The 19,386-nt window shown below is 42.6% G+C and overlaps 1 protein-coding gene across 3 annotated transcripts in view; it reads left to right on the top strand.

Annotated features, from left to right (window-relative positions):
- The first annotated feature begins 10,891 nt into the window (after positions 1-10,891).
- Positions 10,892-19,386, top strand: part of LOC138761130 (rab5 GDP/GTP exchange factor-like) — a 41,712-nt gene continuing 33,217 nt past the window's right edge. For 2 of the 3 annotated variants that reach the window (XM_069932786.1, XM_069932787.1), the window contains exons 1-2: positions 10,892-11,588; positions 13,248-13,415. In XM_069932786.1, the coding sequence (XP_069788887.1) occupies positions 13,249-13,415 (167 nt within the window). In that variant the 5' untranslated portion in view covers positions 10,892-11,588; position 13,248. Of the gene's footprint in view, positions 11,589-12,077; positions 12,185-13,247; positions 13,416-19,386 lie in introns of those variants that run through there. The other variant, XM_069932788.1, reaches the window with a different exon arrangement.

The following is a 19,386-nucleotide window of genomic DNA, read 5'->3' as shown; positions in this document are numbered from 1 at the left end:
CCATAGCACCTAAAAGTCGAAGATATAGTGCCAGGGACAGGGCATTTTTAAGTCAGAGGTAAGATGCCTCCTTGCTGAGGGGTGATAGAGCAGAGTATGAGCCCATGGAGAGCCCAGGTAATGGTGATGAAGAGTGGGAAGAAATACCAGATGGTCACCGATTACTCCCAGACCATCAATAAGTTCACCCAGCTGGATGCCTACCCCCTGCCCAGCATAGCTGACATGGTGAACTGAATCACACAATACAGGGTGTTCTTGACCAAAGATCTTAAGTCCGTTTATCACCAGCTCCCCATCCACTCAAAGACCACCAGAACACTGCCTTCGAGGCAGATGGCCGACTGTACCATTTCCTGAGAGACCTTTTTGAGGTTATGAATGGGATGTCTATCTTTTAAAGGGAGATGAATCGGATGATGGCGAACACAGACTGCGGGCCACTTTCCCATACTTCGACAATGTTACTATCTGCGACCATGATCAGCAGAACCATGAATGGAACATCCAAAAATTCATCCACGCCGCAAAACGCCTCAATCTGACGTACAACACAGGGAAGTGTGTTTTCAGCACACATAACCTGGCTATACTAGGCTGTGTTGTGGAGAATGGAGTCATCAGCCCCGAACCTGACCGCATTCACTCCCTGTTAGAACTTCTACTTCCCAAATACCTCAAGGCCCTGAAAAGGTGCCTCGGGTTTTTCTCTTATTACGCTCAATGGGTCCCCAGCTACACAGAGAAGGCCCGACCCCTCATCAAGGCCATCATTTTCCCCGTCGGCAGAAGCCCGCGAGGCATTCTACTATATCAAAGCCGACATTGCAAAGGCCACGATGCACAAAATGGATGAATCCATCCCGTTCCAGGTGGAGAGTGATGCATCAAACTTTGCCTTGATGGCCACACTTAACCAGGCCATCAGGCCTGTAGAGTTTTATTGTGCACCCTCCAGGGCCCTGAGTTCCGGCACTCTTCCATCAAGAAAGAGACCCAGGCTATTTTTGAAGTGGAGACATTACCTCACTGGTAACCATTTTACCCTGCTGACTGACCAATGGGCAGTCACCTTCATGTTCAACAATCAGCAGTGGGGTAAAATCAAAAACAACAAAATCCTGAGGTGGAGAATTGAGCTCTCCACCTACAATTATGACATTCTGTACTGGCTCGGAAAGCTCAATGTGCTCTTGGACACCCTGTCTCGGGGCATTTGCGCCAGTGCACAGATGGACCAGTTGCAGGCACTGCACGACAGACTCTGCCACCTTGGGATCACCCGTTTTTTTCACTTCACCAAGGCCCATAATCTCCCAACTCCACTGAGGACATCAGGACGCTGATCAAAAATTGCTGGGTCTGTGCGGAGTGCAAACCGTGCTTCTACCATCCCGATCAGTCACACCTTTGAATGTCTGAGTATGGACTTCAAAGGACCCCTGCCCTCCATGAACTGCAACGTATACTTCATCAACATCATCAATGAGTACTCACGGTTCCCCTTTGCCATCCCATGCCTGGACGTGTCTGTAGCTACCATCATAAAGGCTATGAACAACCTGTTCACTATTTTTAGATACCCCTGCTACATCGATAGGGGTTTGTCCTTCATGAACGACGAGCTGCAGCAATATTTCTTGTCCAAGGGCATTGCCTCTAGCCGGACCACCAGCTATAACTCCAAAAGGAATGGCCAGGTGGAGCAGGAGAACTGCATGGTCTGGAAGGCAGTACTACTAGCCTTAATATCCATGGGCCTTCCCATCCCTCACTGGCAAGTTTACAAGTCTCCGGGAGAGTATGGGTTTCCACCTGAGTTCTATAAAGAATTTAAAGATATGTTAATGCCATTACTGATTGATGAATTGGATCAAGCAGTGGAGACACAGACACTTCCGGAATCTTTTTCAATGGCGATAATTATGGTATTACCCAAAAAGAATAGAGATCCATCAAAAATGCCGTCATATAGGCCAATTTCTCTTAATGCTGACTATAAAATTGTAGCAAAAAGTTAGTCAATAGATTGGGGAAATATCTACCAAAGTTAATACATCCGGACCAGGTGGGATTTGTAAAGGGTAGACATTTACCGAATAATCTAGCTAGACTGTTTAAAATAATACACATGGCAAAATCGGGGTATAATCCAAGTATAAATTTCTCTGGATGCAGAAAAGACATTCGACTGATTAGAATTGCTGTTTTTGTTTGAAACATTGGAGAAATTTGGTGTAGGAAGGGGATTTATTAATCAGATTAAGGCAGTATATCACAGTCCGTAGGCAAAGATAATTATGAATAGTCAAATGTCGACAGTGTTCCCTTTGAGTAGGTCGAGTAGGCAATGATGTCCTCTGTCTCCAGCATTGTTTATTATAGCAATTGAACATCTCGCTGAAGTTATTAGAAGAGATCCTGAAAATAAGGACTTGGTGATCGGACAAGATGAGCATAAAATTAGTTTATTTTGGGATGATGTATTATTATATTTGTCAGATCCAGAAGGGTCCTTAGAAAAGTTACAGGAGACTCTCAGAAAATATGGTAGAGTTTCTGGTTATAAGGTTAATATAGACAAAAGTGAAATAATGCCCTTAACAAACCAAGACCATGAAAGATATAAAAGAGGCAGCAGGTTTAAATGGAAAACAGATGGGTTAAATATTTGCAAGTAGTAACAAAGAACAATTTACAAAATTTGTTTCAGCTTAATTATGTTCCTCTGATTAGTAAAATAGAACAAGACTTACAAAAATGGAAGGATTTACCGATAACACTAGTAGGAAGAGAGAGTTGGGTAGAGATGAAAGTGATGCCGAGACTTCAATACTTGTTCTGATTATGACCTAGAGCTTTACCGAAGAATTTTTTCAAATTGTTAAACAATCAAGTAAGACAGTTCTTATGGAATAACAAAGTGCCAAGAATTGCGTTGAAAAAACTAACCTGGGATTATAAATTAGGAGGGCTGAGAATTTCAGACTTTAAAAAATATTATCTGGCTGCACAAGCAAGAGTTTTAGCATTTCTTTTGAAAGGAATTCACTAAGCTGAGTTTATATGGGGCTACATTCCATGAATGAACCAAAAGCTAAAGACTTTATTTATAAATGGAGCATTAAATCAATAAAAAGGAAGACAAGTGATCTTAGCTTGGTACATATGGTAAAAATATGGCAAGAAATTAATTAATGTGTCAGAAAAAAAAGTGTGCATTTCGCTAAGAGCTCCATATCCTACGAATATAGGTAACAGAATTTCAAACATATGGTTACAAAAGGGTATACAGTGTATAGCGGACAGTTATAAAGATGGTGTTTTAATGTCATTTGAAAAAATGAGACAGACCTATGGTGTACCTAATGGAACTTTTTTATGTTTTCTTCAACTGAGAGCTTTCTTAAGGGAACGATGGGGACAGGCATTAACTCCTTTGGGAGTTAGTGAAATGGGATGAATGCTTTGGATGGGTAACATGCCCAAATTTATTACCAGAATGTAATTTGCTATTCAGTTAGAAAGTGCTAAACCTGATCTGCAGAGATCAAGAGAAAGGTGGGAGTCCGACTTAGGTGTTGCAATACCAGAACAATCCTGGTCTGAATGGTGTGTGGTTAGTGTAACTTTAACTATTAATGCAAAATATGAGTTGGTTCAATATAATTTTTTTACATCAGCTGTATCTCACTCCACAGAAGTTGCACAGATCTAAGCCAGAAATGCCAGAACTGTGTTTTAGTTGTGAAATAGAGGAAGGAACATTCTTTCATTCAACTTGGTCATGTGTGAAGGTTAGATCTTTTTGGCAAGAAATTTCAGAATTATTAACAATAATTACAAGGGTGACCTTCCCAGGTGATCCAGAACTTTATTTGTTAGGCAATTTTATAGACATAAGTAATAATCTGTAATTACAGAGTTTCAAATTTCATTTGTTAAAATTACACTAGCAGTGGCCAAAGAGTGCATTACAATCACGTGGAAATCGGACTCTCCAGTTATCTTGGCGAGTTGGAGAGCAGAGATGGATAGTTGTATACCAATGGAAAAAATAACATCTTCTTCTTCTTCTTTGGCTTGGCTTCGCGGACGAAGATTTATGGAGGGGGTAAAAAGTCCACGTCAGCTGCAGGCTCGTTTGTGGCTGACAAGTCCGATGCGGGACAGGCAGACACGATTGCAGCGGTTGCAGGGGAAAATTGGTTGGTTGGGGTTGGGTGTTGGGTTTTTCCTCCTTTGCCTTTTGTCAGTGAGGTGGGCTCTGCGGTCTTCTTCAAAGGAGGTTGCTGCCCACCAAACTGTGAGGCGCCAAAATGCACGGTTTGAGGCGTTATCAGCCCACTGGCGGTGGTCAATGTGGCAGGCACCAAGAGATTTCTTTAGGCAGTCCTTGTACCTTTTCTTTGGTGCACCTCTGTCACGGTGGCCAGTGGAGAGCTCGCCATATAACACGATCTTGGGAAGGCGATGGTCCTCCATTCTGGAGACGTGACCCATCCAGCGCAGCTGGATCTTCAGCAGCGTGGACTCGATGCTGTCGACCTCTGCCATCTCGAGTACTTCGACGTTAGGGATGTAAGCGCTCCAATGGATAACATACAATTTAAGGAACAAGTATGATAAAATATGGCGACCATATTTGAACATGTTGGTACCCAATTCTAATAATGTTGCTAAATTTAAAAAGTGATCTCTCCCTGAATCGTGAGGTTAATTTAAACTGTGAGCTCTGAAGGTGTACGAAAAGGTATTTAATAAAGTGGGGGGGGGGGGGGGGGGAACAGAAGTGGCTAGAGTTAGGGTTTTTTGTATGTGTGATTTTTTTTGTTTTATATAAAATTTTATATATTTTTTATATACATATACATATAGTTTATGTATATTTTTATTGAAATGTTATAATTGTTAAATTTTTAATGAACATTTTTTTTAAAGCATTTTTTAAAAAATAGGAAGAGAGTAGTGTATGGGTCCCCAAGTTGCCCTTGGGACACCAAGGAACAGATAAGCAGGATGATTTTGGAATATCACAGAAATTACAGGGTTGTTGTTATGGGAGAATTCAACTCCCATAATATTGACTGGCACTTCCTGACTGCAAGAGGGATAGATGGGGCTGAATTTGGTAGGTGGGTCCAAAAAGGATTCCTCACACAGTTTGTGGACCAGCTGACAGGAGGAGAGGCCACACTGGATCTAGTACTGGGTAATGAACCTGGCCAGGAGGAGGACCTCTTGGTGGGGGAGTATTTCGGTGACAGTGACCACAACTCCCTGAGCTTTAGCATAGCTATAGACAAGGGTAAAAGGAGACAAAATATGAAAGTGTTTAATTGAGGAAAGGTTAATTACATGAGATGAGACAGGAACTAGCGAGACTCAATTGGAAACAGATGTTTACGGGAGAAAGCACAGAACTAATGTAGAGGAAGTTTCGGGGTCACTTGTGCTGAGTTCAGGATATGTTTGTCCTACTGGGACAGGGAAAGGATGGCAGGAAAAGGGAACAGTGGTTGACAAAGAAGGTGAGGCAGCTATTTAAGAAGGAAGCATACAATAGATTTAGAAAGCAGGAAGCAGGAAGGGCTCATGAGAATTATATGGTAGCCAGGAAGGAACTTAGGAAAGGATTTAGGAATATAAACCTGAATTATCAGAGATGTGTTTTAGGTGTGGTATAGAGGTTGGTTCATTTTTACATTCTACCTGACTTTGCATGAACATGAGGTCCTTCTGGTATGACCTCTGTAATACCCTAATCAAGATCATGGTAGTCACCTTCCCAGTAGACATAGAGCTTTCTTCTGGGGAACTTTACCATGGTTAGTAGATCACGAACTAATTCTCAAATTAAATTCACCAAAATTGCTTTATGTGTGGCCAGGAAGTTCATAGCAGTAACATGGAAGTCTGATTCAATCTACTCATATATAGGTGGTCTTCAGAGATGAATAGTTGCATCCCACTTAAATAGGTCACATACAATCTCAGGAAGGAATATAACACTTCTCTAAAAATCTGGCAGCCTTATTTAGAGCATATAGGTACCTCACCAGCACCAATATGGAGTTACAATCGCAACTGGCTAGCCAGCAGACTTCTGTAAAGATTTTAACAATGTGGTAATAATGTGTCTCCATATGTTTTACTGCACACACTGACAATGGGATGATCTGTTTTTTCTTTGTTCTTTCTCTGTTTAATAGGACATATCGAGGGGAGGGGGTGGAGGGACCCTCAATGTTGAGGGGCTTTCTTGATGTTTTACATTTGGTATGATTGTTGATTGTTAAATATATTAAAATGATAAATAAATTATCACAAAAAAATGAAAGGATTTAGGAGAGCTTGAAGGGGGCATGAGAAGGCCTTGGCAGTAGGATTAAGGAGAACCCCAAGGCATTCTATGTGTATGTGAAGAACAGAGGATGATGAAAATGAAAGTGGGTTTGCTTAAGGATAAAGGAGGCAACATGCCTGGAGGTTGGGGAGATTCTAAATGAATACTTTGCTTCATTATTCACAAGAGAAAAGGACCTTGATCAGGGTGAGGTCAGAATAGAACAGGCTTATGTGCTGGTCAATGTTGAGATTAAGGAAGAGGAAGAATTGGACCTTCTTAAAAATAAGAAGATTGATAGGTCCCTGGGGCCAGACACCCTATACCCCAGCTTGCTGTGGGAAGGAAGTGAAGAGATAGCTGGAGCAATGGCTATGATCTTTGAATCCTCCTTGGCCAGGGAGGTGCTGGAGGATTGGAGAATGGCAGATATGGTCCCCTTGTTAAAAAAGGTAATAGGGAGAATCCTGCAAGTTATAGACCAGTGAATTTTATGTCAATGGTGGGAAAACTATTGGAGAGGATTCTTAAGGACAGAATCTATGAGCATTTGGAGAAGTACAGTCTACTCAAGGATAGTCAGCATGGGTTTGTGAAGGGAAGGTCATGCCTCATGAGCTTAATTGAGCTTTTTGAGGAGGTAACAAAAGAAATTGATGAAGGTAGGACAGTAGATATGGTCTACATGGATTTTGGAAAGGCATTTGAAAAGGTCCCCCATGAGTGATGAGCCATGGAATCTACTGAACTTGGGCTGTATGGATTAAAAATTGGCTTGCATATAGAAATCAGAGAGTAGTAGTGAATAGAAAATATTCTGGCCTGGAGGTCAGTGACTAGTGGAGTTCCACAGCGATCTGTTCCTGAACCCTTGCTCTTTGTGATTTTTATAAATGACCTAGATGAAGAGGTGGAGGATAGTTCAGTAAATTTGTGGATGCTATGAAGCTTTGAGGAGTTGTGGATGATGCTGAAGGTTGTTGTAGGTCACAAAAGGATATAGACAGAATGCAGAGTTAGACAGAAAAGTGGGGGCAGAAAGAGTTCAATCTGGATACGTGTGAAATGATGCATTTTGTAAGGTCAAATACAGGGTTCATGGTCAGATATTTAACAATGTGGAAGAACAGAGAGATCCTGGGGTCCAAATCTATACATCTCTCAAGGTTGCCGTGCAGATTGATAGGATAGTTAAGAAAGCCTATGGGATGTTGAGCTTTGTTAATGGGGGACTGAGTTTGAGTCAAAAGATTATGTTGAAACTCTACAAATCTCTGATGAGATCACACTTAGAGTACTGTGTTCACTTTTGGTCACCTCATTATAGGTATGATGTGGAAGCTATGGAGAGGGTGCAGAGGAGATAAGATTCTGAGAGGCATAGACAAGGTGGGCAGCCAGCACTTTTCTCCCAGGGCAGGAAGAGCAAACACCAGGGGACATTTCTACCAAGTGAATGGAGAAGGTTTAAGGGGTAAGTTTCTTACATCAGGGGTGTTTTTTTACACAAAGAATGTGGGTACCTGGAATGCCTTGCCTGGGGTGGTGATGGAGGCTGAAACATAAGGGGCATTTAAGAGACTCCTGGACAGGCACATGGATGAAAGAAAAATAGAGGGCTATGGGGTAGGAAGGGTTTAATACTTTTTTTGTTAGGAATATATAGGTCGGCACAATATTGAAGGCCAAAGAGCCTGTACTGAGCTGTAATGTTCTGTTTCCTTCGTTCTCTCTCTCATACTCTTTGTAACTAAGATCATTGGGTTATTGTAGAATTCTCCCCTCAAGTTCCATTCTGCTTTTATTACAGTGTCGAATCGCAGTGCAGAATTCATTAGTTGTAGTTATGATGTCACACAGAGAGCTAATTCACCTTTTACCAATTGTTCTAAAGCACTAGGCACTAGTGACAAAGAGTGATTAAGAGACCTCAGCAGAAGGTTGAGTATATATCATTAAATCTTTTTATGAATGAGCTTTGCATAAATTTAAATAATTATATCACAATTGAAGTTTCTAACAGGCCAAGTCCTGCAACCTATAATCCTTCCCCCCCCCCCCACCACCCACCCCATTCCTGGCAATAGGATCGAGAGGAAGCAGGAAATTCTGGAAGAAAAGTCCAGAGGTTGTGGTCCATAATAATACCAACAACATAGATAAAGAAACAGGGATGTGCAGGGAGATTCTAAGGAGTTAGGAAGTTTACCTCAGTTCCAGCATCCTAAATTTGATCCTGATGTTGAGTACTTTCTGTGACCAGATGCTCCAGTTTCCTTCCATGTCCCAGTAGGTCAACGGGCTACAGGGAATTTCCCCTGGTATAAGTAGGTGAGAGGAGAATCAAATGGGGATATTGATGATATGTGGGAAAGTATGGGTTACAGGGAAAAAGTGAGCAAAGGGCATTGTTTAGATTGCTTTGAGAACCAGGATCGTCTTGATGTGCAAAGTGGCCTCTATGTTTCCAATATGGAAACATTATATGTTCGACCTCTAGCGCCATCTCGCTGCCTTCGGTGCAACATCCGTGCCACGATAGACTATACTGCCTGTAAATGTCTCCCAATACATTTTTCTGAAGGGAAATGACGACGTGGGGGCTCAGCCATCAGCGCTTCATTAGATCAGCCATCAGCACTTTGCCAGCAGTAGTTATTAGAAGGATGCCTGTGTTTCCTTTCTCATGATTGGGAGAGTGGAAGTCTAATCACTGTTGTAGAACTGTCTGGTGACAGTGAATTCTTGCTTGGAGACATCCTGAAAAAGGCAAGAAATATGGCAAATAAATACAATTCTATTTTTTTCTATAATAGCAAGTAACTTGGATTTTGTTTTGCTGTGGCTTGGTGTCTGTCTCTTTAAATTCAGAGAACCCTTTCCCCCGATTACCCTCTCGCTGCAGCTGGTTTGAATCTGCTCATTAATTTGTTGTGAGGGAGAGGGAATCTTTTTGAATTCATATTAATGCTGGAGCTTTTGGCAAAGCTGAGAAATGTGTGGGGAGGTGAAGGGGAACATTGAAATATGCTATCTCATTGCCTAGAATAGTAATTTAGACAGAAGATTGAATAAGTGACCTTTAGTTGTTTTTGCTTTCAGTAAGTCTGAGGGAGACTGCTGATCTGTAGTCACGTGTTACTTGCATTCTTGATAGTTTACATGGCAGCAAAGTAAATTCTGTGATCCAGGCTGAGACGGAGGGGAGGGTGGGGTGAATGACAAGGTGCCACAGTGGTGGTAATGGGGTATTGTGAGGACAAATGTAACAATGTACATTTATGAGAATGTATCGATAAGCCTGACGTCTTGAGTGTAAAAAGACTTGAACGGTTTTCTTGTTTGTAAATAATTTATTGTGAATAAAGTATTTTTTGGTTTTTAAAAAAATCTAATTTATTAAAGGCAAGTAAAGATCCCGTGATGGAAAAGTTGACTTTTTGGGAAACTGGTTATTATAATAGGAAGGTTCATATAAATTACGTTGGAGTCCTCAGCTAACAGTCGGCAGACTGTAGCACGACCCTGCTGTCTCTGAATGACTGAGCTCCTTTAAACTCTCTCAAGAGGGTCCTGACCCAGAATGTTGACTGACCATTTCTACCCGTGGGTGCTGCCTGATCCCCCGAGTTCTTCCAGAATCTCGTTGTTTGTTAGACACCTTTTCTTGTGTGATTCCCCCCCCACCCCCGCCCCCTTAAATCTTGTTCCACAGTTGCCCTCTAACTGGGAGGCTGTCATGGTGGGTGGGGGTCCTATTCAGGGAGAGACCCTCTCCCTTTGGGTCACATCAGACGATTTCTGCATATTAAAACACTTGTTAAAAATCTGCTCTTTAGATTTTTTACGAAATGTTGGGGACAGGCACTTGTATAAGACGTTGGTGCGTCCTAATTTGGAGTTCTGTGTGCAGTTCTGGTCGCCTAATTATGGGAAGGATATAAACAGAGTGGAGAGAGTGCAGAGAAGGTTTACCAGAATGTTGCCTGGGTTTAAGCATCTGGAGTATGGGGAGAGATTGGACAGATTGGGTCTTTATTCTTTGGAGCGTAGAAGGTTGAGAGGGGATTTGATAGAAGTATTTAAGATTATGAAAGGGATAGACAGAATGGATGTTGATAGACTATTTCCGTTAAGAGGAGGAAAGATTAAAACAAGAGGACATGAGTTAAGAATTAAGGGGCAGAGGTTTAGAGGTAACATGAGGGGGAACTTCTTTACTTAGAGAGTGGTAGCCGTGTGGAATGATCTTCCGGGAGAAATAGTGGCGGCGGAGTCAATTGTATTATTTAAGAAAAGGTTGGGCAGGTATATGGATGAGAAGAAGATGGAGGGAGGTGGGACTAGAGAGGGGTGTTTGGTTCGGTGCGGACTAGAAGGGCCTAATGGCCTGTTTCCGTGCTGTAATTGTTACGTTATGTTTATGTTAGAGTAAACAGTATCCAACATGAGACCGGTCTCGAATCAAGCAGAAAGTCCTGAGGTGTGTTCCAGGAGTGGCCTCACTGCTCCCCTGAGCGCCGACACTGTTATATATAGAGAATTTAGGTTAAAATGGCTTAAGTTAAAATGTGATGATTAATCATAAAAAGGGAAGCCAGAACGGACAGGGAGCTTACTAGCAGCCAAGGACAAAAGGTTCAGCTGGATATGTTTTTTTTAAAACATATCTTTTCATGGTCATAGTGAGAGACATGCAGGAGAGAAAAGATTGATAAGAAGGGTGAGAAACAGAATTTAGTGTATGTAGAGTTCGCAGCGTACGTAACGAACGTGATAATTAAAAATGCAGTTATACTTAGAATGCTTTTGTAATACTAACCAATTAAAACAGTATTAATAAGAAGGGGAAGGGCAAACAATAAGGGTATAAAAATCAATGCACTGTATGTATCGGGGCTTAACTGGTGAGAAGCCAGTTGAGTCCAACTCTGCAGACTTGTAAATAAAGCTTGTCGTGTCATCAGTTTTAAAGAGACTCATGTGTGAGAAGTTTTATTTCTGACAGACACTGTTACTGATTAATGTGCATTGGGCAATTTCCTGTTTGAGCGAGTCTGGGACTGGGACTCTCTGCTGCAGCTTCAAGGACCATCTTTCAACAGGTTTCCGGCTCGAAGTCGGAAGAACTCGGTGTCTCGAAGTTTTGTTTTGAAGCCTGCACCGTGTTGGCGAGGCTCGGGAGGACGGACCGCGGCTCCAGGTGGGACCCCTGAGAGCAGGTAGCCGGGCCGGTCACAAGGTACGGTGGGGCTGACTGCCAGCAGGGAGAACGCGGTGGAGAGTCGAGGGGACCCGGGCCGGGCGGGGGCGGAGGGGACCCGGGCCGGGCGGGGGCGGAGGGGACCCGGGCCGGGCGGGGGCGGAGGGGACCCGGGCCGGGCGGGGGCGGAGGGGACCCGGGCCGGGCGGGGGCGGAGGGGACCCGGGCCGGGCGGGGGCGGAGGGGACCCGGGCCGGGCGGGGGCGGAGGGGACCCGGGCCGGGCGGGGGCGGAGGGGACCCGGGCCGGGCGGGGGCGGAGGGGACCCGGGCCGGGCGGGGGCGGGGGACCCGGGCCGGGCGGGGGCGGAGGGGACCCGGGCCGGGCGGGGGCGGAGGGGACCCGGGCCGGGCGGGGGCGGAGGGGACCCGGGCCGGGCGGGGGCGGAGGGGACCCGTCCTCAACGCTGGGTTGCTCATCGAGGTTGGAACGGCGGGGACCATCCCGGGGTTGGCATCACAAGACTGATTCGACCCATTCCTGGGGCTAGTTGGCTGCTCAACTTTCTTGGGCTGGAACCTTCATCCTGCCCGTTTCCCCGCAGATGAAGCAACAGGGCAACGAAGTCCCTTGAGGTTTGTTATTTGAAAAGGTATCCTATTCTGGGAAATAAACTTGAAATTACATTTGCTGGGTTCAAAAAAGGCCATTTGAAATTCTGTTTAAATGCTACCTATTGGTAGTAATGCCCCAACAATCATCTGAGCATCAGGTCCCACAACAACTTTGGTTCTGGACTGAATTCCATTAAATTGGGAAAGGGGGTCCTACCCAAAAGGATAGATACAGGGCCGATGTTTCTGCTGGCCAAATGATCTTGAATGTAAGGTAGGGGTCACATTCTCAAAACCAGGAGATGAATATTTGCATCAGAAATGAGAAATTTCTTTCCTCGGGATTTTAGTGTTCACTGCTCTAGGGCTGTGGAGGGGCATTCTCCGTGGAGTCTGTGTCAAAATAGATTTATCGATATCAGAGGGTTTAAGGGATATGGAGATATTGTTGGCAAACAGCAATGAGGTAGATAATCAGCCATAATTTTAGTAACTAGTGGAACTGACTTGAAAGGCCAAACGTCCCATTCCTGTTCCTTTTTTTTTAAACTGTAACCCAACAGCTTTTTGCCCTGCCGGTTTTGAAATGTCTTGGAGTTTATTGCCGGAGCTTTTCCATTGCAAGTGCAGGAAAGATGTGATTAAAATGCTAGGCCAGAGTATTCATATGGGAAGAATGTGGTAGCGCCAGAATGGGTGTAGGCATTTTTTTTGAGAGAGAGCCTGTCATGAGTGACTAGTGATGGTTTTATTTTGGAACTAAAAAGATGGTTGGGGGAATTTAGTTGATGTGCATAAAGTTATGAGGCCTAAGCAGGCTGAATGGGAAGGATTTATTTTCTTTTACTGTGTTAAGAGATTTGTGGTGATTGGAGGTGGGACTGGAGAAATGTTTTTATTTTGAATGAGGATTTGAAATTCATTATCTGAGGGTGAGTGAGAAAGAAATTTTCATTACTTTCAAAGAAATTGGGCTTGCAGTAAATACATGGTTATAGACTGGCTGTATTAGTGTGATGTTGTGAATTCCTTCCACCTGTGCAGTCAATTTGTAGAATGACTTCCACTTGTATTCCTCTCTCAGGATGAGTGTAAAATTCGGGGCCCAAGGAATCCATGTTGATCAGACTGAGCTACTGTGTAAAGATGGCTGTGGTTACTATGGCAACCCAGCCTGGCAGGGCTACTGCTCGAAATGCTGGAGGGAATGGAATCGTAAACAGCAGAAACAGAATGAACAGCTGGATAAAGGGTAGGTTTGATTCCAGGAGAAGATGCTATTTGTAATCAGTTTGCACTGTCTTGAATAGTGCAAGTTTTGGGGTTTTATTTAATGTGTATTGTTCTGTGCACTTGTGTTTACCATGTGGACTGGGATTTTACCAGACCTCATTGCTGTACAGCAGGCAGAAGGGTGTCTTTAAATCTGCATTGCAAATAAACCTAGAGGTACGAGGACTAAACTGCCAGTGAGCTCTGCACCCCACCCTGAAAATGGCCTTCAGTGGATTCAAAATTCATTGCTGATCACCTGACTCTGCGTTCCATTGAGTTGGAAGCTTTTGGGGTTATTTTTTGGAAAAGTAACACAAGTCCAGCCTCTTTGCTAAGCATTGCAGAATACACCCATTGTTACTGGTCTCAGAATAACTTTGTCATGGTCCAGTGGTAGAATTAAGCCTGGACAACAGTAGGGACTTTCAGGTGGCCAATTGCTCCGCTTGTAAAGCCACATATTTTGGCAATATGCAGCTGTCGGGAGGCCATGTGAATGCACAGGAGGTGCCTGCGAGGTGAACTTTGTAAGCCTCCTCCGAGAGGGATAATCACCGCAGCACAGTTGCCTCCCCAGCCATATGAATGTAGCCACCTGAAAGCAAGCTCCTCTCCCAGCTGCCCCTTCCCCCCCTCCCTGGCGCGGGGCATCAGGGCAGGGGCAGCCAGTGTGGGCTGTCAGCGCAGGGACGTCCCCACACTCATCCCGCTGCCCCACTCTCTCCCAACAGCCTGATATCAGTCCCCACACTGTGGGGCGGCGGGCGTGAGCATTAGTGGTTGGAATGGCCGATGTGGGCTGCAGCGGATGGACGGCCGGCACGGGCTGCAGGGCTAGTCGTTCTGAAGCCTTGGCCACCAATTAACCTGCCGGCCCCATATGTTTTGGAAGGTGGAAGGAAATGGGCCACCTGGGGAGAACATGCAAACTCCTTACAGACAGTGTCAGATTTAAACCAGTGTATCTGGTGCTGTAATAGCATTGTGCCTGCCATGCTGCCCATGTAGAACGACCGGAACCCTTGAGCCAACTGATGGCTGTCAATGGAGACTGTCTCATGGCTCAATTTTAGCTGTTACTTCTGGAAGATCAAAAGGTATAATTCTATATAATGATTCTATTGTCATATACTTTATACAATATACATATGCACTAAAACTTTTACACTTGCTGCAGCTGAATGAATATTTAGCAAAACCTACAAAACAACCTTTTTTTAAAAAAAACTACAACAGTATGCTTAATTTAACTTATTAGAAAAGATTATAAATGCAAAAAAAAATTCACTCTTGTCCTGGTCCAAAAATATTGACTTTGCAGTAGTGCAGATAATCCTTATGTGGTGTCTGAACAGTCCATAATTAGTGTAACAAGGGGAAGTTCAAAAACCTCATGGCTGTTGGAAACAGCTCTCGAAATAAGAGGTGCTGGTCTTCAGGCTTCTTTACTTTCTGTCTGAATGTAGTAGTGAGAAGCAGTTGTGACCAGGATAATGAGGTCCTTTATGATGCTGACGGCATCGCCTCTCATAGATGTAATCAATAGATGGGAAGTTGGGGCCTGTGATGGATCAGGTATGTTTGTTACTTTCTGGAGTCTCTGTGTTTCTGGGCATTCAAATTTCCAAATTGGGCTGTAATGTAGCCAGTGTACTTTTCACAGTACACTCGTAGATGTTAGGGTATTTCCTCAGATACCTTAGAAAGCAGAGCTATTGGTATTCCTTTTTACTGTTGCCTCGATGTGCTTGCCCCGGGAGAAGTCTTCTCAGGAACTTGAAAGTCCTAACACTATCTACCTCACTCCAATCAATGGGAACGGATGTATGGATCTTCTGCCTCCTCATCCTAAAATCAACAATGTGCCTCTTGGTCTATCAGTACACCATCAATGTAAATCTACCTTGTGTTTTTCCTCCAATTTAACATTTAAATGGTGTGCCTTGGATCATTAGTTTTCATGCAGATGTTGGGACCACCCAACTCCACAGGGGTTCTCGCCTCTCTTGGACCTCCACTGACTCTCTCTGTCAAACTATTGTCTGACATCTAAGACTGGGTAAGCAGAAGTTACCTTCAACTAAGGATTGAGAAGGCTGGAGGAGTCACGTGATGGAGTAGTGGCTAATTGAGTAGAACCAGCCCTCTCCAGAGAAAAGGAAAAAAAAGTTTGAAAAAACAGAGCTCATTAAACATAAAATACAGGAAGAGAAAGATAAAGTTACAGAGAAGAGACAGAAGATGGCACCCAAAAGAGAGAAAGTAAGAATAACAGAGAAAAGGGAAGAAGGAAAATCACCGGCAAAGGAAAATCACCGGCGAAGGAAAATCACCGGCGAAGAAAGAAGGCCTTGCCTGCACATCAGAGCAGGGAGCCACCATGGAGAGGAGTGGCTGATCTCCGACGTTGGTGAGTCCCTGGAGGAGCGGTGTCCTCCCAACCGTCACACTTCAAAAATGGATCCCAAAGGCAAGCTAAGGTGCGCAACTGCACATGTGCGAGAAATCCCGCTAGCGCAACTGCACAAGTAAAAGAAAAGGTTAATGCCAGCTGGAGGAGGACTCAGCTGAGGAGCGGTCAGGTGCGGAGCGGCCAGCTGAGAGACGCCCAGCATCAGAGCATTTGGCTGGGGGAAGTACGAAGGAAAGAAGAAGAGTGGTGAGAAAGAGAATGAAGGAGTGGAAGAGGGTGAACAGCAACAGGGCGACCGGCAAGGGGATGACCTGCAGCAGGAGGCTCAGCAGCGGGTCGAACCCGCAGCGGGAAACCCAGCAAGAATACAGAAACAGTTCATCAGAAAAGGTTGAAGATACACAGATACAAAGAGAAGAAGACATAGACATAGATACAGACACAGAAGAAGAGGAGGAAGAAGACCAAGAACTTCAAAGGAAAGAAGGTAAAATAGAAGGACAAAATTTAGATAGTCTTTTTTGAAGAACAAATGAGGTCATTAAATGAATGGCTATCATTAGAATTTAGTTTATTCAAAAGAAAAATGAAAAGAGCTGAAGACAGAATGCAAAGCTTAGAGTTGGTCATGAATGAAATAGGGAAAAGAGTAGAAAATGTGGAGGAATGAGAAACTGCTGTAGAAATGGATGTAAATGATTTAAGAGGGAAGTTGGAAGAGAGCGAAAAAAAAAAAAAAAAAGTTAAGGAGACACAAAAATATTGACGTATTGGAAAACTACAGTGGGCAAAACAACATAAAAATAGTGGGCCTGAAAGAAGGCAAAGAAGGGTCAGATGTGAAGGAATTTATAAAAGGATGGATCCCAAAGTTGCTGGAACTGACAGATTTACATGAAGAAATAGAAATTGAAAGGATGCATCAAGCACTAGTACCGAAACCACCACCACATCAAAAACCGAGATCCATATTGGTAAAACTTTGAAGATATACGACAAGAGAGAACATACTGGAGCAGGCAAGAAAGAAAGTTAGAGAAGACAATAAGCTGTTGGAATATAAGGGACAAAAAAAATATTTTTTTACCCGGACATAAGCTTTGAACTTTTAAAGAAGAGGAAGTAATTCAACGTGGCAAAAACAATCTTATGGAAGAAAGGCTACAACTTTATATTAAGACACCCAGCAGTACTCAAAATATTTATTCCTGGGGAACTGAATAGACTGTTCTTGGACCCGAAGAAAGCCCAAGAATTTGCTGAACATTTGTAGGACAGGAGAAGAGAGGAGGAAGAGTGACAAGAAAGATGACCGGCAAGAAAATATACAAAAATATGTAAAAATATAAAGTAAAGATAATGTGTATATATAAAGATTTAAAGATGGAAAAGAGAAGGGGAAGAAGGGGGAAAAAGAGAGAGAGAGCTTTGTTATATGTATACGAAAATAGTGTTCTCTGGGGGGGGAGGATAACAGTCACTGCGAAATCGGTTGACACTTGCAAACCGAATGGAAGGGAGAGTTGTGGTTGCCCATCAAGGGGCAACCCAAGGGGGGGGGGTTCATTTGGGGTTAAAGGGTTATTGCTTGTGGGGATTGTTGGGGTATTTCATGTCTTAAGTGCATTGTCATATATTGAGATTAAAAAGGAAAATTTAAAGAACAGTAATGGAAAAAAGGGCATGGAGGTGGCGGAGGCAGAAAAGAAGTGAAAATAAAGATATAAGATGGCCACGTTGAACTATATGACCATAAACATTAATGGACTACATAACCAAATTAAAAGGAAGAGGCTACTAAATTTACTGAAAAAGGAAAAAATAGATATACCATTTGTGCAGGAAACACATCTAACCGAAGTGGAACATAACAAATTGAAGAGAGATTGGGTAGGATACATAGCGGCAACATCATATAACTCAAAAGCTAGAGGTATAGCCATATTAGTTAACAAAAATGTACCAATCAAGATAGAGGAGGAAATAACAGATCCAGCGTGGAGGTATGTAATGATGAAATGTCAGATATACTCAGAATTTTGGAATTTTCTCAATATATATGCACCTAATGATGAGGATCAAAAGTTTATGCAAGATATTTTTTTGAAGATTGCAGATAAGCAAGGAAATATATTGATAGGAGGGGATTTTAACCTTAATTTGGATACAGTGTTGGATAAAACCGGAAAAAATACAAGCAAAAAGAATAAAGTAACCAAATTTATGGTTAAATCAATGCAGGAAATGAAACTTATGGAGGAGACAGCACCCAAGAGAGAAGGAATATTCATATTCATATTACTCGAGTAGGTATAAAACATACTCAAGGATTGATATGTTTTTGTTGTCGGCCCATATTCAAGGGAGAGTCAGGAAAACTGAGTATAAAGCTAGACTACTTTCAGATCATTCACCCCTGCTATCAGCAATAGAACTGGAGGACATCCCACCAAGAACATATAGACAGAGGTTAAACCCCATGCTACTTAAAAGGCAGGAAATTAGAGAGTTTATTGAACACCAAATTAAAATATATTTTGAAATAAACACAGAATCTGTTAAAGATAAATTTATGCTATGGGATGCAATGAAAGCCTTCATTAGAGGGCAGATAATAAGTTATGTAACTAAGATGAAAAAGGAATACAATCGGGAAATAGAGCAGCTGGAAAGGGAGATAGCAAGTACAGAAAAGGAACTAGTGAAAAGGGATGATATAAAGAAAAAGAGAATTGGCAGACAAAAAAATAAAATGTGAGTTATTACAAACGTACAAGGTGGAGAAGAACATAATGAAAACAAAGCAAAAATATTTCAAATTGGGAGAAAAAGCACATAAAATATTGGCCTGGCAACTTAAAACAGAGCAAGCTAAAAGAACTGTACTGGCGTCAAGGAAAAAGGACAAACAAATCACATATAACCCAACAGAGATAAATGAAAACTTTAAGGAATTTTATGAACAATTATACCAAACAGAGAATGAGGGGAAAAATTATAAAATTGAAGAGATTTTAGCTAAAACTGAACTGCCAAAATTGCAAATAGAGGATCAAGGCAAACTGATAAAAACCATTTGAAATAGAGGAAATACAGAATATATTAAAAAAGCTGCCGAATAATAAAACACCAGGAGGGAATGGTTTTCCAATAGAATTTTATAAAACATTTAAAGAGTTATTAATTCCTCCTCTCCTGGAAGTAATGAATCAGGTAGAAGAAACACAAAACTTACCAGAATCATGCAAGACAGTAATAATTACAGTAATACCCAAGATGAGGAAGGATCCATTAACACCAGCATCATTTAGACCAATATCCTTACTTAATTCAGATTATAAGATAATAGCAAAATTATTAGCGGCTGTGTACCAAAAATAGTAAAACAAGATCAAACTGGATTTATTAAGAAAAGGCGAACAGATAATGTCTGTAAACTTATTAATTTAATTCACGCAGCACATGGGAATAAAAAAACCAACAATGGCAGTTGCTTTAGACACAGAAAAAGCGTTTGACAGGGAAGAATGGAACT

This window comes from Narcine bancroftii, chromosome 4 (assembly GCF_036971445.1).
Source record: "Narcine bancroftii isolate sNarBan1 chromosome 4, sNarBan1.hap1, whole genome shotgun sequence".
Lineage (NCBI taxonomy): Eukaryota > Metazoa > Chordata > Chondrichthyes > Torpediniformes > Narcinidae > Narcine > Narcine bancroftii.
This window is presented reverse-complemented; position numbering and strand designations above follow the sequence as displayed.